Raw genomic sequence first — 26,325 nt, 5'->3', positions numbered from 1 at the left:
AAGAAACTAAAGGTTTTAATTAAAGAAGACAATACTCTTACACAGGATACCAGAAAACTCAGCACTAAGATATAAACTGTTTTGGTCCAAGTACAGCACACATATAACTCCTCATGACACATACCTCATTACAGCTGACAGAACTACAACATGCCTGAATGTGGTCACAGTGCAGACAACAAACAGAAAGGACTTCCATCATCTTTAATACACAGGCAAAGCCTACAGAGACCACAATTCCCTGTCTCAATATAACTGGGTAAGTTGCCACAGATATATGTTCATATTAGAGGCAAAAAACAGCTGCAAGTGTCTCTAGAGCACTGCAGGCCATATTTATCTTGTGGGTTACAGTTGGCCAACTCTGATTTAAAAATCAAAGCAGGTAAATTTTTCCCTTACTCTAATACCAAGTAACAGATTTACTGAATTGAGCCCTTACTGGCAACCCAGTGGATGTGAAAAGAGGGTACTCTTCAAAAAAAAAACAGAACAGACAAATACATAAGACACAGCCCCCCAGTTCCCTCAGTATATTGGGGCATACATGCGTGCAACATGAACTCCATAAAGCTGTATTTTATACAGCTGCATTTTAAAAACTGCTGAACAGGTGATACTCCTTAGCTGGCCTCCAGGATTCAGTTCAGCAGATTTGCAGTTACACAGTCGCACAGATTTCTCTTTTCCACCTGAAGAAGCAGAGTTTCTGTCTATAAGAGGGGGGAACAAAAGCAACATCAAAAAACAAGTGTCAGCACTGTAAAACTAATTAGCTCCCAAAGAAAAGTCCATTTTATTTTTGTTCTAAGATTTGGAATTGGCTGTCTAGAGATGAGGCTTGAGGTAAAAATCAGACTTGCTGCTTAACGCTCTGCAAAATAATTCAGCTTTTGTGTGATTAATTGGCTTACCAACATGGCAATACTTCCTGTGACACGGAGAAATTCAGTCCGGTACACATTCATGTTTTTCACATTATCACATTCAGTATGTGTCTGGGTGCTGTTATTTTTGTTTGAAGTTATTTGTCTTTCTTACAATCTTTAACTGCACAAACTGGACCATAAGCTCTCAAGTTCATGAGAGGCTTAAAAAAACCCCAAAAAACTATCAGAAATTTTCTTTGTACTTAAAAACAGACTCAAAAAAATTAAATTTAGAGTATTACAGCCTGGACTCACTGTTGAAAGTTATACAGAGAAAGTAAGGCATAATTTAATCATAGAATCATAGAATATCTCAAGTTGGAAGGGACCCATAAGGTTCATCAAGTCCAACTCCCTACTCCTCGCAGGACTACCTAAAACTAAGCCATATGACTAAGAGCATTGCGCAGACGCTTCTTGAACTCTGACAGGCTTGGTGCCGTGACCACTTAGCCTGTTTCCAGTGACCAACCACCCTCTCGGTGAAGAAATTTACTTCTGTTTTAACTTCTCCTGCTTCACTGTTGTTATTGTTAATACGCTGTTGGAGCCTAAAATAGATGATAGGTGCTGAGCTGGCATACAGCCATCACAGTTCAAACATGTGATGAGATTGCTGGCTTCTTTAAGGAAAGGGGTCCCAAACTGGTGAAAGCAGAGGTCCCCCAGTTGAACTGGGGTTCATCAATATCAGGAGATCTTTGCTGCCCACAGGGATTTTCTGGAGTGATGAGGGTGGATTGGGAACTTCTCAGAGCTGGAGCTGGGTATGATCAGAAAGGCCTGCGCCCTCTCCGCCTACCTGTGCGAGAAGGGGCTGAGGACCAGGGAAGGGACAGCAGGACTGCATAATGGAAATTTGGGAATCCTTCCTCTCTAGCGCACACACACACTTTGGTTTTCCTGGCTGTTTGGAGCACTTGTGGCTTCAGTAGATGCATGATGGAGGACAGAGCTGTTTGACATCAACATCATATCTTCATCTCAGTTTGTCTATCATGAGCTGAAGCTGTATCTGAGAATCATTCTGATCCAAGAAAGGACTTCCTCCTTATTGTCATGGGACACACCAGGTATGGGAAGTCCACTCACCAAATTAATCCCCACTGGTGTAACCAGCTACACAAAAAAAGGGCATTATGAAGACTACCAGCTCTCAATGCCAGTGAAATCCATCCTTAATCTGCCTGTCTTGTGATTTTCGTATGAGATGGAATTGCCATGAGATTAAAAGCTGTGTTATCCATTGACCCACATCAGCTAAAGGCACTTAGAGCAGAGCTGGGCTGAAGCATCCTGCTTACCACCTGCCGCCTTAGTACAGGAAAAGCTATCTAGTGGTCAGGTTTTTTTCCCGGATGATAAATCACTAGACACAGCCCTGTGGTTCTATATTAAATCAGGTATCGCTTTTGATTGTTTCAGCTACCCTGCAGAACTGGAAAGATCTGATCAGACTTTGCTAATCACCTAAAAGACACTCAATCACCTCCTTCTAACCATCTCCTTGACATAATTTGCAATGGTTTGAATAAGGGAGGTTGACAGCATGCCAACAGCTCTGGAGCTAAGCCCCAAGCCTGCTTACTGTCTTATATATCTTTAATAACATTTTCAAGCCTTTGTTTTTACTTTCATGAGTACATCTAACTTAATGTGCTTTGAACATTCCAAATAACCATTGACAGTTTAGAAAGCAATAAAGAACAAAATGAATGGCACTAAATACAGCTTTGCTGACTGTTTTGTGAGCATGATCACAAAATCATTTGCACAGAGATTTGTTATTATCCCCTGGTGGGTTAAAGCATGTTTAAAAAAAAAAAAACCAAACAAGAAACCAAAAAACCAAACAGGGCAGGGTCCAGATTCTGAACCTACAAAAAAGCTGATAAGTTCCAGCTAGAAATGCAGTTCCTGAGCTCTTTAAAGTTGTAATGCAATGTCCACTGGTTAACTCTGAAAAATGCGTTGGAATTTTGAAAATAAGTGTCTATAGTGCAGACTTACAGTGAACTGTGTAGTGCATGGACTGGATTTGTTTTACAGGATTTGTTTTATGGCCTGCTCCCTGCTGGCCTCTGTCTTGAGCAGCTTTTAGATGCAGTAGTGAGCTGGCTGTGAACTGGCTGAACGGTTTTGATGGTAGCAGCTCCCTCCCAGCAGTACAAGAACCCTCTCCCTAGTTCATGATCAGAGCTGCACCTGCCACATACTGCACTTTGGCTGAGTGGTGAATCACAGATATCCCCCCCAAAATTGCCCAAACTTGGTTACTGCTGTTAAAACAACTAATCCAGCCTGCAGCCTGCTCCAAGGGGCCAGCAGCAATGGAAGGGTGGAAAACAGTATGCAGAGGGGCAAAGAGATCTGGTATGTGCATGGGTAGTAGCCAGCCTCTCAGAGGTGGTCTGTGACCCTTCTCTTACCACATGAGTAAAATGCAGCCAGCCTGTCAATCAGTAAGTGATCATCACATCAGTGTAGGTTACAAACATGTCTAGTCTTGTAAAAGGAAGGGGATATTGCCTATGGCCCCCATAAAAGGTTACGTGACCTATGCTAGAGTCAGTTTGCTTTGTGAGACACCATGCAGATCAACACAGGGCCAAATTAAGTGTGAAAACTCTTGAGTTGTGCAATAAAACTATATGGTTTCCCATGTACAGAACTGCAGGGTGAGATTTGCAGGAGGAATTATATGGGAATTTCCTCTCTAAGCTTTTGGGAATCCCTCCCCCTCCAACACAGTTAGGAGCTGCTTAGTCATCATCTAAAAATCTTGCCTTCAAACAAAAGAGACTTTTTCAAGGAAATGAACGCCTCCAGTGGGAATATTAACAAAGGGAATTGTATTTTCAGGGACAGAAATATTTGCCCCACTAAGCAGCAAAACAGACTAAAATAGTCAAATGTAAAATATATATGTGGCTGAAATCAATTGTCTTAAAACTCCCAGTTTGCATCAAATTGAGCCACAGCTGAATAATAAAACTAAGAATTGAAACGCTGTAGAAAGCAGTTCCAAGAAGTCCTCAACTATTAAATATTTCCATGTCTTTTGAAGATGTAGGCAGAATTCTTAGCTTAATGACTGGAATAGGCCTGTCCTAGTCCAGAGGCACTGAAGGATCTCAATATGGATTCAATTATTTAGTTTTTAAAGTGATAAGGAAGTGATAGGTTTGTTTTGGTGAGAATATATCATGGAGCCACATTTTCAGGCTTTCTGTCAAATCTACAACTGTGAAAGTCAATAAGACATTCCTCTCAACCAAATCTTTTCTGTACTCTCATTTCCTCTCCTTGGCTTCCTATTATTTTTATTTTTTAAAAAGTATTAAAATACAGTTGCTATCTTTGGGGCTCTTACTACTACTCCTGCTTTGGATATCTGTATTTTATAAAGCTTCTCTCTTGGTCTCCAAGTTGTAGGTGTCATAAAGGTCACTGCCATAGCCAGACAACCAGAGAAGATTTTAGTAGTTGAGGTATTTTTGAATCAAGATTTAGAAATTCTGGTGAAAAGTTCAAAGGTTTGTAAAAGAAGGAAAAGGTGTGCTAGAACCACTTTACAGCACAATCTGAATATCTTGTTTGGGCTGTATACAGTGCTCAGCAGATGTATTCATTAATGAGATTTCTTCATGAAGAAGCCCAAAATACATTTGACCTGTAATTATTGAACAGATTTTGTTTAACTGTAAATGTGCTACATAGCAATCTGGTTCTGCTGGAATGTTTGTTTGTTTTTTGTAGCATGTCACAATTCAAGGCATCTTCATTCCTGCACCTGCATTTTCACCTAAACATCATGGACCCTGCTTGGAGTTACCTCAAACCATTCTTCAAAGATGTCAGTTTGCAGGCTTTGAACTGTGAACAACCTTGACCATAGATTAGAAAAGCAAAAAAGTTTGAGTGCCTTCTGTTGAAAAATCTGTGCAAGACTGTAGTTATAGCACTTCAGCTAAAGTGTACACAGGAGGTGGGGAAAAAGCTACCCTCCTGAGACACCGCTATCTGACAGCAGCTGGGATACAGCTAGTCACAGATTGCAGGTTGCAGTAGCAAGAGAGAGATTCAACTTCCCTCACAGAAGGAAGATACCAATCTTGGCAAATTCTCCACACTGACTGCAAGCCAAACAAGTTTCATTCCCTATGCTGTTCTACTTTGTGGCATTTTTCATCATTATGGAATCAGAGCCATGTAAAAAGTATCTACGAGATGATGTTTCCTCTCTTAGCCTCTCCCCAGGGCTAAAAGCATGTGCAGGGGAGTATTTTATTTTAGTAGGCTTTTTGTTTGAGCTGGCTCTCTCCTTTTGGGTAATAAATATAAATGATGCTCTCACCTTACTCCCCCTAACATAAAAACAAAGGTGTGCGCTCAGCATTTGGAATGAGAATAACAGCGCTAATGGCTGTAACTCTGCAAAAGAAGGATAGAGGGCTGAGGACTGTCAGTTCACTCTTTCCTAAGCTTCCTAGTGTCCCTGATACCCCAAGGCAGAAGAATTCCACAGATTATTGCATAGAGAGGTGGAATGTAATTACCTAGCCTCGTCTTCGAAGATAGGACAGCACAGTTGACTGTCTTGTGCAAAATCCATCCACCTTATCTACTTTTATCCACAGCATTTTCTTCCATATTAAAAAAAAAAAAGAAATTGAATGTTTCCTTACCCGCGTGTCTAGATTATACGCTGTCTTCTTTAAATCCTGCAGAGCCCTCTGCATGAACTCAAATGCATGGCAATCAACACAGGGACGACCTAGGAGAGCATTTAGTAGAACATTTAGTAGAGAATCATGACTATATGGCATGAAGTATTAAGTAGAAGGAATAAACAGTGATTTTGAGTATGAGGAAGAGCTACAGAAAAGAGTCCACAGAGCGAGTACTGATGTATGTACTCTTGAACAATCCAGGTTATTGTAAATGGTCCATCATGATGGTCCACCCAGTCTCTCAATGACAAAATAATTACTTCAACAAATTTGCATTAAAAATTTTCTTCCTCCTTTATTGCTGTTCCCCTCGTCCTTCTCTTGTCACAGTTCATAGTGTAGAAACACTGAACCCATAACTTGAGTCTTTCATTTTGCTCCACCAACCCTGAGCAGATTTTCAACCTCATCTTCAGATTTTTCAGATTTGTCAGAAATTACTCTGAAACCATGAACCTGTTCCCTGGAAAATCTTGCCTCCTAATCTCACAAACTTGAGCTCTAAATAGAAAGCTAATGGAATAAAATTGACTACAATATCACAAAGACAGATCACTTAGCCTCTAACTTTGAATACGATACAGCTTTGTCCAAAGCTAGTGAAGCAAGCAGCAGATAAACACAATGCCCTGTCATTAGTGGGCATTGCTGATAAGCAGAACTGCTGCATTCTGGACTAATTGCAGTGTTTAAGATAGTATTCCCATATCTAGATACACAGACTGAAGGTCACAAGGCTTGCTTTGCCTTGATCATCATGTAACACAAAGCTGTGCCCTAACAGATAGCAGTACTGAGACAGAACAAATATAGACATGATGAAATGTCTTCGAATCATCAGGATCTACATATGCTCTTATTTGCTTCTCAGTGCCTGTGCCTCTCTGACAACTTCATAGGAAATATTGCACAAGTGAGAAATTCAGAGTGCAGGTTTAGTTTGCTCTTTGAGGTCTGGTGAGGAAGAAAGGATGAAACCTAGAGTGATGTTAGAAAATCCTGCAGTGTCTGTCAGCCTATTTTGCAAACACTTGGTATTTGACTGATTACTACATGCCTCTGATAAGCTGGAGTATGAGCTTCCAGCTCATGATCTGTGTGCTAACCAGCAGACAGGAATCCTGCCTGCTGGAGAAAAGGAGTCTGCCAAATTCTTTAACTGGCTAAGAAAAAAATAAGAGATAAAAAATACACATTGAGCAGTACTAAAGACCTCCTCTCTCATTGTTGTACCACCACCCAACCTTAGTGTTATTATATTTGTACCAGACAAAAGGACAGGACAGCATTTTCCACATCAACAACTTGATGCAAGGACCTGTCATTATGTTTATGACATAAAATAAACTCAACACAGATCAGCAAAGGAGAATTAGGTGGTTGAAGGCTGTAAGACTAGGTGTTGACAAAGTGTGCTTTCTTGGCATCTTCATTGTGAATTTTTTTAATAAAAACTACTGACTTTAATATAGTAGACATTATCAAGAATGAAAAATGTAATGAACAGTCAATCTCAGTTGAAAAAAGCAAGTCTCAATAATGTCTCTGAAAAGCAAACAGGGTGATTCCTGGCATAGAAAGGGCTAACACAATGAAAGGGCTAACGCAATGAAAGGGCTGTACAAAAAAAAAGGTGCAGAACAGTGGCAAATTTCAGGTACAAGGAAGACAGCAACAGTCAGGAGACAAGGGTAAGACAGTGGAGAGCCTGAATTATTTGGACAAGCTTCAGTGATGTGAAGCCCTGCAACATTAAAACTACAGTACAAGCTGTATGGGTGGTACGTACTTTCAGCTGGTATGGCTGTTCCTGCTTCTTGATCAGAACTAACAGGCTCCGCGAGAAGCAGTGCAACCACAAAAACTAAAGGAACTGTAAGGACCGCTCTTCTCAGAAGGCAGGGTGCCAGCATCTTGGGAACGGGTGCTTCTCTGTTTATCAAGAGACATAAACAAGTTAGTGAGGAACACTACAGGTACAAGGGTTTTGTTACAAAGAACTTAATGTTCCTGATGGCTAAAGCAGGACAACGTTCTGTCTCTTCCTGATTTTGAAGTTGGTGCATACTAAGCAAAATATATTGCATAAGAACATCAAATCTGGATGTACTGAATGCAAGAGTACAGCACTCCCCAAAACAGCTTGTATTTCACATTTGGAAGGGCAATAGAGGGAGGCAGGGAAGGAAAGGGTTTTCCCTATCTTGCCACAAACACAGAACAGAACAAGCTTGCTTTTTGATATATGCAATCCACCGTTTCAGACATAGCTAATCTGAAGCTGCAAATTCTGCACGAACACTTGCAGCACGTGCAAACCAGCAATTCATCCAGGAAAGGAGCAGCATTATACACATCCTCTTCCTGTGCACCTCAACCTAAACATAAGAGTAGGGGATGGTTCAGAAGCAAGAGACACACATGTACATGTAGAGTCACAGATATATTTGGGCCCACCCCAAAAAAAAAGATCTGGTAATGTACTTCTTATAAGCTCAGAACTGCGTTTCCTGTCCCTCCCACTATTTAGAAGTGATCTGATGTGATCCTTTTTCTTATTTCTACAATCCTTAAAATAAAGGGATTAAAATCATAACAAGAGGCTTGGGTTTTCTGTTTTAATTAATGATGATCTGCAATCAAAGCAAGTACAATCAAAGACACCAGGCTTTGCAACAGGATGCAGCAGTGTCTCCAAGTAACAGTAAATTAGGATAATACCAGCCTCCTTTGAAAGTACCTAAAGCAGGAGCCTCCTGGTCAGTAGGAGCAGAGGCTATTCTCATAGTTGACTATGAGTGCTACAATGGTTCAACGAAACAAAGCAGATACGCTGTTAAACTTTTTCAGGGTACCTTACACATCACCCACCCCAGCGTCAGCTCAGCTTTGTATGTGAGCCCCACTGCAAAACAATTGCTCCCCGAGTGCAGCAATCACCTTAGATCACATCTAACTACTGCCTCTTAGTTATTCCATGGGAATTTGCTGTCTGCGAGGAATAATCATGACAGGCTTCAAGGGTGGTCTCTCTCTGCAGTGCAACTGGGAACGGAGACAGATCTGTGCATGGACTTCTGTGAAACAGAAAAGTCACCCCCTCTAACAAAGGAAAAAAATATCAGTACCTGATCTCTCTCTTGTCTTTGTGATGGTCTCTTTGAAATGGCCGCTGCAAACCGCTAACAGAACAAATGCAGCATTTCTGAGCATGTGCACTGTCTCTTTTTAACCTTCTCTGAAAGAGGTTATTACTATGGGGAGATTTCTGCCATGGCAACAATGCAGAGCACCGCAGCACACAGCACAGATTTAAAGAGGAACAGGCTGTGTCTCCAGGTCTGGGGAAGGATGCTTCTGCTTTGACATGCAAGTTCCAGCAGTGACTTACCTGCTCCGGGTAAGGTTTTTAAAGCCAGGCCATTTGATTCATCTCTCTTAAAGTCTGCTGAATGGTTTTCCCGAAGACCACTCAGCTGGATGTGGTGCCTCATTCAAGCAATTTGCTTCCCTACTGCCTGAAAATAACCATGACAAATTACACCTGCTTTATGGGAAACCAGGAAAAACCATGGGATCGCACTCGGGAACTGCAGGACACGTCGCAGGTGAGACTTTGGTGAAGGCCAGGAATTGTTCAGCCCACAGTCTGCCATTTGAATGGTTCTGAGTTACAGTGGTCATAACCACTCATGCCTGCTTTCCTGGGCATTTCTGTGATCCCAGTCTCAGGGCTGCCAGGAACAGCTGCAGGAGTGCAGGCACTTAAATTCTGAGTGGGAACTTGAGTCCGAACTCAGAGTAAACTTCACCTCCCTTTTCCAGCCTGTGCCTCTGTTCCCTTTTCAATGCCCCACGAGCTATACTCCAGAACAACACTGACGGCACTTGTGCTGAATGCAATACAATAATGAAGCCCAGATGATAAAAGTGCTTTTGTCAAAGCAAAGCTAAGTTCAGGGGTCACATCTCCCCCCCCAAACACATTTCCCATCACAAATTAGACACTAACAGTTCTTGTTCCAGAGAGAATGAGCACAGCTGAGGGCAGGTGCAGCACTGAGAAGCATGCACAGAACTTCAAAGGGACCGTGCTCTGTGTTTGCTTTAGCCGGTTCAATAAGGACTCAATCTTAAATGCCTTCATGGTGAAAGCTGGGGGCACTCAGTGTCCAGGAAGGGCAGGCACACAACCTTCTTTTTTTTTATATGAGCAAAAACTCCTCATAATTATGACTAAATTGCTGGCTAACACTTTTCTTTTCAACATGCTCTATAACCTGTCTCTCCTGTACAGCCCTAGGGGAATGGTTTGCTCCCATTAATTCAACTTCTTAAGTAAGATGCTAAAATTTCAGATTGTTCAGTGTGTAACTGATGCTATATGAAGTTACAGCATCCACGAGCAGAGTCAAGAGTAGATTAATTATAGTACTGCAATCCTTATACATCACAAAAACAGAAAGAAAGGGAAAATAATTTTTAGAGACTGTTCTTTTGGGCAAAAAAGATTTAGCATTTCTTGCAGAGATAACCACACAGGATTTGGTCTGATTAAGTATCTGCCTATACAAAAATTACAAATGCAGAACTTTATTCATGATCATTCTCAGCCATCTAATCTCATACCTTGGCCTCTCTTCCTGATAAATAACATAGATAATCACATACACACACACACACACACACACACACACACACACACACACATATATGCCTTTTCTTAACCTGTGCTCTCGATCATTCCCAGTAAATCTTACCCTGTTCTCCCAAATCCTGTCCTTTCTCTACCACAACAGTAACACCAAGCAGCCAGCCCTGGTAGCTTGGGTATTACCACTGATTCATTCTTCTAGACCCATGCAATGGGCTTCTGACTCCATTAAACACAAATTTAAAAATCTGTTCCTGCCATTCTCAGCTGCCAAATTCCTTGCTTTAAGCACCTCATACCAGCTACTGTGACCTCCCTTCTTTAGCCTTGTCCTAAATCTACTTGTCCTGCAAGGAACAACTTCCTTTTTAGCGTTTGAACCACATTTCCTCTTTATTCACTTCTCCCCACTCTGTACTGTGTTAAGCACCAGCTTTTCTCTTCACTGAAGCTAATATTTTCCCAACTGGAAAATATCAGTTCACCAAGGAGGAGATTTTCCACAGAGAAGGTAGAGACCCCATTTTAGGAGATTTTTATTTGAAAAATGTTTTGAAAAAATTGTTTTGACAATCTTCAAATTGCTAATTTCTAGCTTTCTGCTTCAAAATTATTTCCTTTTTAAACCTAAGCTTAACAGAGTAAAAATACACTTCAGTTCATGGAATTGCAGAGCGGGAGCAGCTCTTATCTTAAGGGTATTGGGGCGCATCCCCAGCAGAATGTTACAACCCCAATAAAATCTTTCCTACTCTTATTTTCCTCATGTATGAAGTGTGGGTGGTACAGATGCTAGCCCTAGGGCACCCCAAAACTGGAAGTACAGACCAGAACTGGGACTACACAGCACCTGCACAACAGCCCTCAGTGGCAATTTCACTGGTGTGCCCAAAGTTGCAGTGGTGGTCACGCAGCACCTTGGGCTGAGCATGAAAAGTGACATTTGGGTGATGGCTGGAACATCCTCACTCCCCAGCTGCCCAGTGGGATCATTCATGAGGTAAGCAGAGAGAATTTATAGTTTCTTTTTATAATGGAGTTGAACACAATGGATTTTTTTCCGAGATCCCCACCAGCTAAAAAGCATTAAAGCACTGTTTCTGAGATTTTAATTTTTCATCTTGATAGCACATGTTTTGATACTATAAATATTTCTCTGGCATTGGGAGAAAAGCTCAAGCCTTTATGTCTAAGCCTCTTCACTGCTTGGTCTCTCCTTGGCTCTTAAATCTAATACTCTGTCACAGCAGAAAACTTTCTTTCCTCACTAAAGATAACAGATTCTGTCACTTCTTCTGCAGACACTTTTATGCTTTCTCACAGCCTGCCCTCTAAATCATGGTAAAAATCTCCCCACAAGGTACCATCTTGTCTTCCATCAAATCCTCTTTTAAGCTTTACCTCTGCCATGAATCCTACAAAGCGCTGCTGCCTGGCAGAACCTGGGGAGGAAGCTGGCTGTGACTGCTGATGGTATGCGAATATGCTCGTTATACCAATATCTCTCTGCCTCACACCTCTCGCTGAGTCCCCCCCTTGTCATCCGACCGTAATCCCAGGCTGCGATAGCTTGAGGGCAGGGGCTGTGTTTGCACTTGTTGGTGCAGCATCACAAGGCTGGAGTGTTGATTGAGGCCTTCAGGCATACCTGATGAATAATAATGTCAAACTACCTAAAGCTGATCGCGTTGTCCCACACTCTGATATATGAGCTATTCATAGAGCAAGCCTCTTACTCTTTTCCTTCCAATTTAAAGCTCTTGGGAAGTGTCAGAGTGACCAGATTAAGACATGAAGCCTTCCTTTGTTCCCTGAAGAGGTCTCGCATATCTTGATAGCAGCAAATAATTGAAATTGTTCCTCCTTCCATTTTCCCCACCAGTAATTTTAGGAATAATTTCCTTGTCAGTAACTCCGATTCCTGCAGTCCCTATCTGTCAGAGTATGGCTCATCTGAAATCATTCTAGGCCCCAAAATCTTGAGTTTCAGTGCAACACTAAGGCTGGGCTCATGTCCAAGTCTGAAGTTTCCACACAGCTCTTAGGAAGACCTGCACTGTCAGAACTACTTACTGCTTTTTGGATGAGATGCTAAACTGCGGTCAAATCTTCCAGCATCTCTCTGGGAGTTGAGAAGCATTTAAAAATCCCATGGCAATATTCAGGAAAGGTTAGCGTTAGCTGAGCTATCCTTGGCTTGCACTGTCCCTATCCACCCTCCTGCACACACACCTTTGGGGAAATAAGCTGTGTTCCAAGCTGTGCTTGAGCTATTTCTAGGTACATAATAGTTGCAACTTTAACTAGTTTGCTTGCTAAGTCCACAGGGATGTCTTGAGTACTTTGCAGCAACTATACAAATATGCAGGCATATGAATGGGCTTTGAGCTGGAGGGGAACAAACTGCTATTTTTACAAGCTTCCCATTCTAGAACCAGACTTCAGAGTCCAGGGGCCTCTTCTAACATGGGTGGCCTAGAAAAGAGAAGATCTCTTAGCTGAGAAGCAGTGCACCATTAGCCAGTGTCCTTGCAAAGGCTGCCTTGAAAACCAGCAACTGAGTAAACTAAAGGAAATGAGGCTGCTAAAATTGGAAGCTTATCAATGACCCTTTTTTCCCCAAAAGATGTTTATTGTCCAACATCTGCATAAGGACTCTCAAATTTCAGAATCCAGAAGAGCTGTAGTTGGGGCTCCAGATCCATTTCCTGCTCTAGGAATCACCTGCTTTGCAGTCAGTTACCTGAGACTGATCCAGGATTACTTTTATGACAGCAATACTTGGATCTCATTGATAATCAATAATTTGGATGTTAATATCTCAATGATTTAATGGCTTAAAGATGGATGTACCTTCATACATCTATGTTTGAAAACAGCATCTTTCACCGGAGTTCATGTTTACAAGATACTTGCAAGCTGACAGATGTGGCTTCTCCTTTTTACAATTTTTGTCTCCTTTCTACAATGACAGTGCTACAGATTGCAAGCTGCTTAGTGCAGTACTATCCTGGTGTTGCACTAACTGTAACTGCACAGTTTCCAGCTAAGAGCTTACTCACGTCTGCCTTCAAAATGCCCTGTGAATGAATTCCTTATCTGTGATCCAGGGATGTTTTTAGACACTAGCCAGTGACAAATGAGCAATTAATGTTCCTTAAGTATCATTATAGTGGTCACAATCTTGGCTGAGATGCTAGAAAACAGACCAGAACCACTCCTGCTAAAAGCATGGCGAGTTGCAGCATAAGCGACTGAGTCAAGAATCAGTGATAAGAGCTGGGACAGACTCCCATCCTCAGGAGGTTCATGAACTTGATCTGGGCAGGGATCAAGTTCTAACACACACTCATTAACAGATTACACTCCGTGAGTCTTCAGGCTCAGCTGGTTATCATTCTAGAAGGGAGACACAGTGACCATCAGGGCAAAATGGGTTATTTGTTCCTTGGAGAACTTTTTCTAACTAACTGTTGGCAAAAAACCATGTGGGTCTACAACCCTCAAAACAACAGATGGGGTTCTTCTTCTGAAAGAAAAAGCATGAAGAATCCTATGTTAGTCTTCTCATTTACTAAGTCACAGTTAGTAGTAGCAACTACTGTCAATCTGTATTTGCACCCCCAATGCCAAACGTGCTGTCCAAATGCACTGCAGGGCACTTCCCACACTGCAGGTGATTGCCTTCCTATGCTCTGACATCCAGGCTTGGTTTCTAAGCAATGCATTCTTTCATTTCTAGCATCCTGGGAAGTATCTTTGCTTTCTTCTGCACTTGTCCTCCTGGTTACATTACTGGTTTTCACTGCACACTGTTGTAAATCACATGAATGTATGCAGAAAGACAGCATCTAGGCTCTACCTAATACAAGATCCCCATCCAGTTTTAGTCAGCCAAATCCATGGCTGTTCAATCCATGTTCATTCACTGTCCACGTCCAACACCTGTTAGAATATGCAAGGCAGTAAGTATCTCATGCCCCAGCAATATCAAACTCATCTGACGGAACACAACGGTAGTTATGCAGCTCTGAGACTATGCAGAATGCACTTTAAGAGAGATGAGAATAAATCAGCCTTGTTGAGGGCATTTGTCTGCACAAGTAGCTTCAGAAGAAAGATGGCGAATCCCGAGTCTGACCAGAATTAGAAAATGCTGCAAAATCTTCCTCTCAATAAAAGCCTTTCAATAGCCAACAACCTCCCAGGAGGCTGAAATGCTGAAATGCTCCACTGAAATGTTTCTTTTTCTCTTGAACTCTTTCTAATCTTCACATCTACTGACTTAAAAAGCAACAAAAATCCCTACCATGGGCAAAAAAGTGTATTATAAGGGGATGAGGATGTAGAAGGGAACCAAATATACCATGAGAATAGGTGTATTAGAAAACTCTAAAACAGATGGATATATATTATTTTAAGGCCATGCTGGATTGGCCTTTGAGCTACCTGATCTAGGGAGAGATGTCCCTGCCCATGGCAGGGGGGTTGGAATAGATGATTTTTAAAGGTCCCTTCCAACCCAAACCATCCTATGATTCTATGATTAACAGATGGCAGAAAATCTCAGAAAACTGAAAAGCCAGGAAAAGGAATATTTTCCTGTTATGGACAAAAAATAATAAGCTGCCCATCCATACAAAGAAAACTCTTCGTACTCCCATCCCTCTCCATGGAACGGCAAAGATTCATCTATAACTCATTTACTGATACGAGAAGGAGATAATGATAAATTTAATTTTGTCAAGTAGGCTGAAGAACATGTGGGGAGCAGCCCCACATACAGGTCAGATTGAAGGGAGATTTCCTTTTGTGGAGAAAAGAGCAAGCACAGTCATGCAGGATGCAGACAAAAGTGGGAAGCTGAAGTTAACACAGCCGCAAAGCAAAAGTGGTGCGAGATAAGAAAGTAGGTTGGGTAGGGGAGAGAAAAAGAAGGGCTAGTTTAGCTGGAAAAGTGGAGGAAAGATCCATTTTCCTAAACCTTTCAAGTCCTCAGATGAGATTGGTATAATTGTGATGAACAAGAATGCTTTATATTTGGAGGTGGACAACAAATAATTTTTTTCTAGACCCTCTCAAAAATGTCAATAGTGATATACAGCACCCTGAGGAAGAAACAGATATTCTGACTTTAAAGGTCTAGAACTGATGCATGAACTATAAAGTGTTGCTCAAGGGATGTAGACATCAGGGTGACACATCATAAGGAATGGGACATCATCATGCAACTCTGTTGTATGGGGTACTCTCTAGATATGTCCCATTACCATGACTTCTGTGCACTACTGTCTTTAGAAACGTAAACCTCAGTAAATCAAGAAAAACAGGATTTTCACTGTTATGCTGGAACCCAGAACTGTCAGAAAGCCATAAGCACGTCTGTCTGATAGGTGAATCTGCCTGCCAAAACAGCCGAACACTTCTTCCAAAACAGCCCTGCCTGAGTGGGAGTTGGACAGGTGCTTATACAACTTTAATAGCTTGAAACAGTGCTTATGTTTAAAAGCAGGAGTACGTTATTTACAGTGCAGCCAAATTTTCAAGGTGAGGAGGAAGAGAAATCACAGAAGATATTTTACTGAGTGCTTAGAGATGTGCACAGAACAGTATGGCAGCTGAGAGAAAAGGAAAGAGGTGTCTGTCAACTAAGCTCTTCCCTTTCTTACTTTGCCTCTGCTCCTTTCATATATTCCTCTTGTCCCTTATACAATTTCTGCTATAATGATTCATTCTCTCTATCTCTGTCTCTTAGTTCTTTGTCCCCCATTTGACATCCTTTGTTCTCTCAGCCCCTGATATTCTCCTGCAATCCGATGCTCAGCTGCAGTGTGTGAATGCTGACCCCTGGTTTGGGCCTTCAGCTGTCTGAGTGCTGTTTCATGACCCTCCAAAGAAACAGTTGCTTGTGCACCTTTCCACTGCCTTATCCCTCTGCCAAAATGCTATTGTTCTCTAGAAAGATGGCAAACACATTGGCTTCTCATCCCCTTGTAGTTGATGATCTGGCATACTATGCCAGAACAGATCATAGAGTGCTTTGTAAAGGGCAATGTGGAGTGCCACTGAATGACTACACGTTCGTCCCATCTGCCAGAATTAGCATCAGCTCAGCTGGCTTTCTGCTCCTAACACGGCTAGCTCCAAGCAGTGCAGACTGTAAACAAAGATGTAGATGAATGTAAAACAAAGAGAGACTCCTGTTTTTAAAATTCATGTAACCACCCTGAGAACTTCAAACATGCGTGGAAGTCTCTCAAAATACTGCGGAGATAGTCAGTGGCATAAGTTCCTCGAGATCAGTCAATAAATCAATATGGGTACTGGGACTGTGCTGAATCAGCGTCTATCAGCTATTTGGGGACAGTAAGACACAAACATACACTTTTTTAAAAAGGAATGTTATAGGCAGGGGAGGGCTGGGAGAAAAATCTGCCCAATCCATCCCCCCAAAAATAACAGCTGGCTCCAAGTCGAACCCTCAGCCATTAGCAGGAGGCCCTAAGGTACTGAAAAGGCCCTCACTAGAGGTTCTCCACCTTTTCCACACTGAGGCCCATTTTGCCTTTTCTAGGACTTTCTACTTACTTTTAGGGATATGGGAAAGACAAGGCAGTAACCACCTGGTTATTCCTCTTCATTCCTTCTGGATGAGGAGTCTGCAACAGGGAGGACCGTCTTGTCCCCAAGAATGTGGGCAGCCCACAGCACCATCCTGCATTATTTTAAGTGCTATGTTTGAATCTGTGATAATGCACAAACTACTTTTCATCTCCACATCTCAAAGAAGGAAAGAAAAGAACAAGGCAGAGCTCTCAGTTGCATAAATACTTTTCTCTTGCCAAGGAATCTTCTCTGGGCAAGCATCCTGCATTTTTATCCCAGAGAGCAGCATCCTCTCCTCAGAAAGCAGGTATCTTTAACTTAGTTTCCCACTACATTCTGGAAATTGCATCAGGAGGGAGAAAAAAGAGATTATGTGAGGGTTAAAAGATCCAATTTCTCAAAGCATAAATTCCTGCAATGTCTATGCTAATGGTGCACTTGTGATATGCTAATTTTGCTAACATGAGCAGCCACCTCTCAGGAGTTACTGTCTAATCTAATATGACCCTGAATCACTACGGGGCGATGGGTTCACATCTAGGGCATGTGGTTGTCATATGGGGAGATTTTTTAACAAGCAATTTGAAACAAGTATTTTTCAAGATTAAAAAAATACATTCTAGTGAATTTGTGTCAACTGTACAATATAGTTGAGGCAAAGAAAGGTTTTCAAGTAACATTAGATGAAGTATCCTTTTGACAAAGAGGTACCAGAGCTCTGTACAGTGTTTGAAAAAGCATGCACTATACATGGCAGATAAACGTGGCTACAGCGTACTGGGTTGTTAAAGCTGAATTACAATGTTTATTGAGATCCTCACTTAACCTCTCCAATTGCTAATTTTTTCATACACTGTCCTGGAACAGAAGTTAATTTAGGGAAAGCACTTTAAACAGAATTGATGCACTGGTGTGAAAACAAAACAAGCCCACCATTCCTCATTGGTTTCAGTGGGTTTTTTGAGCCTGAAACGCTCCCACTTGGCTCAGCTGTTTTTGTATTTAAACTTGAATGGTTTTGAGTCAAAAACAAAGAACATCTGTTCAGCAATTTTAAAGCTAGAAGTATTTAACATTTTTCCCTTGATGTGCACGATTTGATTCACTGCCCTGTTGTATTGATGTTACTGGAGGGGTTTCACACATGCTTTAGAAGACAGATGAGCAATGCAGGACACCCAAGATGGCAAGTGGGCAGACAGCATGCTGCTGGGCTGATGCAGGGCCAGGAGCCACAGCTTCTTTAGAGAGGCGTTTGTGAAAGGCAGTAGCTGTCAACTGCTGGTTCAAATTGAGTTCTGAGCTCAGCAAGAGCTGCTGCTTTCCAGAGAGGCAAAGTATCTCCCATTAGCCAACCAGCTGCAGGACCTTGTTTCCTTGAGAGGCAGGATCGCCTGGTTCCAGCCAGGTTTCTGCAGGCATACATACCCTCTTTTTGAGGAGAGAAAAATGAAGCATCTCCAGACCAGCAGTGTAGCCCTCTATCCTGAATCTCAGGAGTGTCTCTCCTTATTGTTATCACTTAGATCTGCAAAGCTGCTTTTCTGCTCCAGGCTTGCTGAAAAAAAAATAATAAAAGCACATGCATATTCTGAAATTCAAAAACTCTGAAAGAGAGGAAAATATTTGCTGTTTTACTATAAATTATTTTATTAGTTGGACTGTTTCTACTTAGTCAACTATTTTATTTATTGGAGAAAGTGTCAGGTGTATTTTTTTTTAAAGGCTGTAATTAAGCATAGTCAGGAGTCATTAGATTATTCAAAAAGCCTGCTGCTTCCCATTAACTAATAGCAACTACCAGAACAAGTGGGTTTTTTATGGACTAGGCCTAGCTCTAAGTGTAAAAGTATCTTGGAGGGCAAAGGCACACACTATACTTCGAGATCCCATCCTCATGCTATAGAATGCTGTACTTGGCAATTAGTTCCTTCCAAGCTGGAGTTGAAAATTGCCTCTTCCCAAACACTGAAATTAACACAGGATTAAACTGTCACCTTTTGCATAAAAATGGGCTTTGAAGATTGGTTATGCAATGACTCACCTTTTATCTTGAAATCAGCCATTTAAATTTGATGCAGGTTGCACTTTTTTGCTAGCACTTTTTTTCTAGGTGGAAAAGAGACTGGATATTGTGGTGTGGGATGTTTCTGAATCAGTGAATTCTGGCTTTTCTGTCTTCTAACCAGTGTTAAATTGCAAATGTCATTGGAGAAAAAGAGGAGGGTATAAAAGTAGCAGAAATGGTAATTCTGCAGAATAAAGAAAACACAGTCTTAAGACCACATCTTCATCTGAGACAGACAAATGTTAAAGAATACCTTTGTTGCATCAGCAAAAAAAAAGCCATAAGAAAATGTTTGGGCGCTGTTCATGTCACACCATACTATGTTGGCATTTCCATTTGACGCGTAGACTTGTCAGTTTTGAGCGTAGCTGTGAACTACAGATGCTTTTAAAATAAGAGATAGGGGAAAATAGATTCCCATTCAAAATCGAACCTGTGCTGAATGTCTGTTCCAGGTCTAAAAAGGTCTGAGATTTACTAGTCATACAGACAATTTTCCAGCTGCGCTGAGGGAGGGAGAGAACCTACTGAGGTCCTCTCTGTCCTTTATCTTTCAAGCTGGTTTTGAAATGTCCAAACAGAAATATTTGCTGTTTCTAGAGACCAGCTGTTCAACAAGAGGTGGGAAATGGAGGGAGCAACAGACAAGCAGCTTTGAAATCTGCTCATATTGGCATCGCTGAATTGTATTAACTCATCCCTTGGCTGACAGCATGTACAATATAAGACAATTCACAGAGGATTTTCCCACCTGTGCATTTGTAAGTACATAGAAGAAAATTAGTTATAGTCCCTTTTTGCTGTCTCTCCAACGCTAGACATTAAACCAAGCGTGACTGGCGAGGGGCATCCTTCAAAGTAACAGACTTGCAGTGGCTGGGGCTCACCATGTGTGCCACCTTTTGTTGGTTATTATCTCCTTCAGGAGCCAACGCTGACATTGTGGAAAGGTGACTGAACTGAGGACAGATTAAATAGGAAGGCAAGTTGCAGGCACTGACAGGCCAGGAGCAGCCACTCACACAATAGAGAGCAACAGAAATACTGCACAGCAAACCACCCACCCGGTGCTGTGCTGCTGAGGAGCACATTGATACAACCACCACATCAAAATCCTCCAGCCTCCCTCAAAGGCATTTCTACTTATGACAGACCCAGACTAAAGCCTTGAAATCCTCTTCCATATGTGCTTTTACACGGCCTCATTGCTATGTATATTTTAGTACTTTGCATTCATGTGCTGGGCTAACATCACATAAAATTTTCATGTAAGCGTTGTTGTTCCTCTTCTACTCTTCTGAGGGAGAATATGATGTCTGGGGACCTTTTTTAGTTAAGTGTATGACGCTTCTGTGTCAGAGACAGCAGGCCAAAAACTCTTCCATTTGGAGGGATGAGTAATAATTTAAGATGATCCTTAATATCTAGAAGAGTTGTGTCTTCAGTCTGTGAGCTACTCCCCAAAAATGCATCTACACTGGCAGTTATGACTGAGACGAAGGATCACATGCTCTCAGCCACCTAAGCAAACTTCCCTGCATCTGTTTCTTGCTTGTCAGCACCAGCTTCCACATCATTCTCCTTAATCCTTCATCCAGCCCCGTCTATAAATTGTCTTTCTCCATTAAGTCTGATCTCTAGTTATGGACAACAAAGACAGGAGGTATAGTGCCATGTGGGGTTGCTGCTCACCACTACCCATACTTGCAGGCTGCAGCACCCAGATGAACTAACTATATCATATAACTTCAGAAAAGCTTCTGGACTCAGACTGGATGGCTGCTGAGGCTTGTACTTAGGGCATTTCTTGATGGGCATCTACCAAGTTGGGGCTTGAAAGTGACCCTAAAGTTTCCTGTAATTATCAGACATATTCTTACCCTTTCTGTGCAACTATTCTCCAGCTGGCAAATGCGCCTAACTGAAGTTCTCAACTCTCTCATGTTGAAAGGCTTTATTTACCCTTGTGGTAAAAAGCTTCATAGCACCTCAGGAACAGTACTGTCAACTCCAGCCAACAGCCCAGAGCAGTGTCACTTACAGTTTCCAGGCCAGGCCACAGAGCAGCTGGGAAATCACGACTGAGACCCTGAGTTTGAGTATGGAAGCCAGTGTAGAAAGCAGGAATCACTTTGATATGCATGTGGGTGTTTTGAGTTGTTAAGGACACACACTGCAGTGTTCTGTAGCAGTCGTGTTTCCTGAGGACTTGCGGCATGGTGCCAAGTACACAGTACCCCTGCAGATCTGAGAGCAGGTTATGTTTCAGAATGCTCTCCTCTGCCTCCAGATCTCTCTACCAGCCAAAATGGGAAATGGGTGTCACTGGGCATCTTTCCAGAAGCCTCCGAACTGATGCACTCATGCAGCAAAACTCAACTGATACATTCATGTCCTTTTGACCTTGGTATTTGCACTGCATAAAGTATTTGCCCTACCTTTGCTGCTCCTTTGGATGCCCACTGGCCTGTTGTCTGTTTATCAAAGCAGGAAGTACCTAAGTAGGAATAAAACTGAGTTAAAGTCTGACAGATCAATAGTATCTGCCAGATACTATTGGCTTGGGCTTCCTAACAATCATTACTGTCAATAAAAGTGTTAAGCTCTATATAGGTAGGTGTAACTCCCTTCTGAAGTTACACCACTGAGTTGAAATTTAACCCTTCTTCACACTTCCAAAAGTCAATCAGGCTGCCATTGAAACAACAGAATAAAACCACCAGTCTTTGACCTGTTTCTATGTAAAGGTGATAAACAGTTGATTTCACGTAAGATCTCATCAGCGTTCCTTAGTCAGCATGATTGTTCCGGACTTACTGGCATTCCGACAAACTGAGCAAGTAAGGTTATTTAGGAGCTTAGAGCTAGGATGGATGGAAAGGGAAAGCAGACAATATGCTGCCACCTTTTGGTTATAGAAATGAGAACAGGTATTATCTGGACAGATCTATCTAGTGGAAATTAAAAGACATCTACACTTGTTTTCTGTAATAAAACAACCTGAAAGTCCATATAGTGCGAGATGCATCCCTTCATGTTCTAAACTCTTGCTATGAGCTTAGCTCACATATTTCACATTTGTTCAGTCTTGTTTGGGCTCATTAATAATTATCAATCAATAATTAATAATTTCTCTCTTTTAAAACATAGGGTTGATTTCACTCACCTGAAACTAATGCTTTGCATCACTAAACAGATTTGAGGAACATAGTTGCAGAAATAGAAGTTACAAGATCTCATGAATTAGTAGCTTGTAAAAGTAAGTTACTGCATGTCATAACTCCCATTTGGCTATTTATATGGACAAACATAGTTAAGGCAGCCTGACACTTTCGTTACTATGTTCGTTATCAGTACGATCGGTACATTACAACTTTTAACCTTAACTATTCGAGTGAGATTTTCTGTGCTGGCTGACTGCTGATGACCTGAAGGATATTTTGTTTGCTTGTTGATTAAAACACTGGTTCAGCTGTCTATCAGAATAAAAGATGGAAGAACGCCCATCTTAATAAAAGAAATGCAAGACTTCTGTTAAAAAGTTTGTGTGCCTTCTAGTTTGATGCAGAGCCTTGAAATTTAAGAGAGGAGCTATCTGTGTCAGGGATGTGCTTCTCACTGCTCCTATGAGTCACTGCACAAATTTAGGCCAAGCAATAAGCCTTTGAAAATCTCAGTTCAGATATGTTCTGTAAAGACTTATGGGAGCTTGTGAGCTCAAGTCCATGAACGTTCTGTTACTTTCAGCTCCCATGTGCCAGAGGCTCTTTACATTTACTGCGCATACATATTCACTGAGCGTGCCCCATCCTGGGGCAGAGAAATCCATCAAACACTTGATCTTCTGTTTCTCAATGCTGGCCCTGAGTTCTTAATCTTTTCTCCTGGCATATGGGTAATGTAAAGGGAGATCCTGTCTGCCTGTACTGCAAAAGGGACAGGAATTCTGCAACCACCATTGAAGAAGTAGTGTTGGTAGGCCTGTAATGCCCTATACCAGTGACACATTGCTCCTTGAGACCTGAAGCCCTTGACAGTCTGCAAGATCTAGCTCTGGGCATACTTGATAGGGTGCTGAAGGTCCCTCAGGTGGAACACCAGGACAATATACCCTAAGAGTGTCTGGCCATGAGATCACCTTACAGGACACTGCTCATGCAACCTGTGCAGACTGCACTTTGGTGCACCTCTCACCTGGAGTAGCCCCAGTCACTCAACCATGAGCAAAGCTGTGCAGCAGACCTGAACTAGGCCCTTATGCCACATCATGCCGTTGTTACACTTCACACATGGGTGCTTATGCAAAATGTCCCTGTCTCAGGAAAGACTTGCAGACCTTTAATATACTAATGGTGCCACCCTACAGTGTCTGCTGCACCATGCTCCAAAAGCTGGGAGTTAGAGAGCACCCTTGTACCTTGAGGAGTTCTAGGCTCTCCTGCCATTTGGAAGAGTATCCAGAGGACCACAGACATGAGAATTATCTAGGAATTATCTTGTTTATGCACTGATCACTCACTGACAGTCCCAGCAGAGGCACTCAACAGCTTCACAGACACTGTCATATAAAGATCAAGAAGCTGAAGGAGACCTACAAGAAGGCTGTTGGTAGGAATTCTGAGACAAAACGCCCCCACCTATGTGTTATCACTTCTTCAGGGGGTTTAGCTCCATCACACATCAGGAAAAGGAAGAGAGGAACTGATTTTATCTTGCTCTTTTTCAGGAGGGAAGTGATGCATTGATTTATGGTGCAGTGCTGTACTTAACCTCTCAGGGCTGAGGGCATCCTGTTATCTTTCACAGGTCAGGATGACGCCATTAGCAATCTGGGTCAGTGGTGGGAAACGGCAAGACACATCCTTCCAGAGGTAAATGAGGCCTCCTTTTCCTACCAGTAAATTCCCCTAAGCCTCTTGGCAACCAGAATTCCTTCTCCCCATCTCAGCACTCATCTTCCACACACTCAGGAACTGTTTTTTACCCATCTTCCAAGGGTAGGTTTTTTATTTACCCTACACACTCAGCACCAGCACGGACACGCAGTTGCCCAAAGCAGTCACTGAAGCCACATCAGGTTAGAGAGGCAGGGAAATACCCGGACCATCAGGCCTGCTAGAAATACTCGCAGGGACGGGCTTTTTTTTTTTCCTTTTCTCTCCTTCTGCAACTTTTCCACCATTTTTAGGGAAGCATATCTAGCTTGTTGGTATAGAGCTATATATAGCTACTCCGTGCACAGAATGGACCATGTTATGCAGATGAGTCACGACTGTATAATGAATCAGATCTTGTCCAGCGGATCCCGGCTCTTTTGTTGCAGAAAGTGAACACAATGACTGCAGGAAGAAAAAAAGTGGTTGCTGGCTAAGGCGTTTGTATGCTGCTCAGAAGGACTGGATTCTATTTTTGTCTTTCGCACAGACTACTAAATTAGCCACTTAAAAACCCATTTTTCATAGGTGGCCATGAACTGGGTGCAGGGTTTTGCTGAAAGCCTAAATTCTAACCTTGTGCTTTTATGGCTAAAAGTGTAGCTGCAATGTACTGTAATTAGCTGTAATGCTATCTTCTTCTTACTTTATGAGGATGTTATCAAAATACATTGAATTCTGCTTGTGAAACTCTCAGCTCCCACATTGTTGTATACCACTGAAAAGTCCATAACAAAATTACTACCTCTGTCTTCGGACCAGGATTTGAACAGTAAGTAGTAAGGCATGGAGTCCCATATCAAGCATCAAAGAAAGAACAAAATATTGACTAGTTGCTCATTAAGTGACTACCATCCTTTCTGTGCATTGAATGGGCTCATGTCATTAATGACTACCTTGCAATCAAATGCAAGAGGAGGCAAATCAAAGTTCTGCAAACAACATGAATTCTGGCATTTTCTAACTTCAGAATGCTTGATTCTGCAGCCTGAAAAGCTTTTATATGATTTCTGTGTGGAATTTAAAGATATATTATGTAAAACAAAGCATTGAGAACCATAAAAGGAATCCCTGTAGATTAAAAGTGCATTAAGACTGACATTCTTGAGATTTCAACCCTGATTATTGTGGATTAGTTTAAACCTATACATTTATCAGAGCAAGCTTTATCATAATACTAGAATTGTAAAAAGGTCCACAGAATTTTGAAGTAGTTGAACTAAGCTACTGTCAAACAGTAATGAGGCAGTGCAACTCTGTGTATAAACAGACTTAAGATAATAATGAGAGACATTTAAAGAGATAGGGAAAGTGTAAATTAATATAGAGTATTTTGCTATTTTAGCTAATTATTCCCTTTGGAACACTACACTGATGAAATCATGCCTGTAGCTAACACATTTGAGTATCTGTGTCCCATGCTTCAGTGCATAAAGTTGTCACACTTGGCCCTGGGTCTGCGGCACTGCAGTAGGTTGGTCTTACAGTTCCTTCTCTGTATTCATCAGGGTATGGGTTGTTTGAGCTGTCAGTAACAGCTCCTGCCTCTTAAATTCAAGCTGTAGGACGTCAAACACAATCCCAATACACCAGCCAAGAGGACAGGATCACACTTGTAAATCAGCTATTAGAACACTAAGGATTTTCATGTTTATGGTTTTACACAGACCTCTCTCTATACCCATGTTCATCTGTTCTCATACCTCACATAGCTGCCAGAAATATGTTTTCCAAAGACCTTTAACTGAATTTACTCAAAGATGCAACAATCCTGTCATCTCTGCACACGTGGCTGAATTGCCCTCCTCTGAGCCTCCTCCCTGGATTCCTGCAAGCTATTCTGAAAAGCTGGTTCTGGAATCAATTTTGTAAAGGTTTGTATGTGAATCATCAGGACCTTTAGCATTTCATCTGTGAACATTTTAACAGTGAAAAAGCAAATAGCGAATGACAGTAAAACAAAAAAACCTTAAATTCGCCATTGTTTTCATGTTCATCACCACCCCATGCTTGGCTGGGATCAGCTTTCCCTTTGCTTGCTCATTCCCTGTTCTGCATTTTCCTGCCATGTTGTCAAATGTGCAAAGAACTGGTTTATCCCTGCCCCACCAGTATCAGCATTTTACCACGTTATTCCCCCAATTACTGTGGAAAGGTTCTGTGTAGCCTGCAGGTTAGGACTGTGACATTTCTATTTCAGTTTCAAGGCTCGCATTTTAAGCGCTAGGATTAAATGGAGATCTTTACAAGGTATCTGGCAGCTTTGCATTTGGCAGTTTGCAAAGAAGCTGGGTACCTTATTCAGTGGTGGAGTTACTTCCCTTGTTCTGTATCACCTGATATGTAATTAAGACACAATTGCACTACCGGGCTTTCTGCATGTCAGTGTACAATCTATTCC

General features: G+C 41.8%; 1 protein-coding gene across 1 annotated transcript; it reads right to left on the bottom strand.

Annotated features, from left to right (window-relative positions):
• Positions 1–641: 641 nt before the first annotated feature.
• Positions 642–18,371, bottom strand: LOC127016270 (neuropeptide-like protein C4orf48 homolog). The gene is made up of 4 exons (XM_050896668.1): positions 18,351–18,371; positions 7,452–7,594; positions 5,618–5,706; positions 642–713 (listed from the first exon to the last, which is right to left on the bottom strand). Exons 2-4 carry the CDS (start codon positions 7,573–7,575, stop codon positions 642–644), a joined length of 285 nt encoding a protein of 94 aa, XP_050752625.1. The 5' UTR covers positions 7,576–7,594; positions 18,351–18,371.
• Positions 18,372–26,325: the final 7,954 nt, after the last annotated feature.

This window comes from Gymnogyps californianus, chromosome 4 (genome assembly GCF_018139145.2).
Source record: "Gymnogyps californianus isolate 813 chromosome 4, ASM1813914v2, whole genome shotgun sequence".
NCBI classification, from domain to species: Eukaryota; Metazoa; Chordata; class Aves; order Accipitriformes; family Cathartidae; genus Gymnogyps; species Gymnogyps californianus.
The sequence above is the reverse complement of the archived record's forward strand: the minus strand, read 5'-3'. Positions and strand labels throughout refer to the sequence as shown.

Excerpts from the sequence above, each read along its gene's own strand:
- LOC127016270 (XM_050896668.1), bottom strand. The coding sequence starts at position 7,575 with ATGCTGGCACCCTGCCTTCTGAGAAGAGCGGTCCTTACAGTTCCTTTA. Across the intron at positions 5,707-7,451 it reads AACAGCCATACCAGCTGAAA|GTCGTCCCTGTGTTGATTGC; the intron begins GTACGTACCACC and ends ATGCTCTCCTAG. Across the intron at positions 714-5,617 it reads CGTATAATCTAGACACGCGG|ACAGAAACTCTGCTTCTTCA; the intron begins GTAAGGAAACAT and ends CCCCTCTTATAG.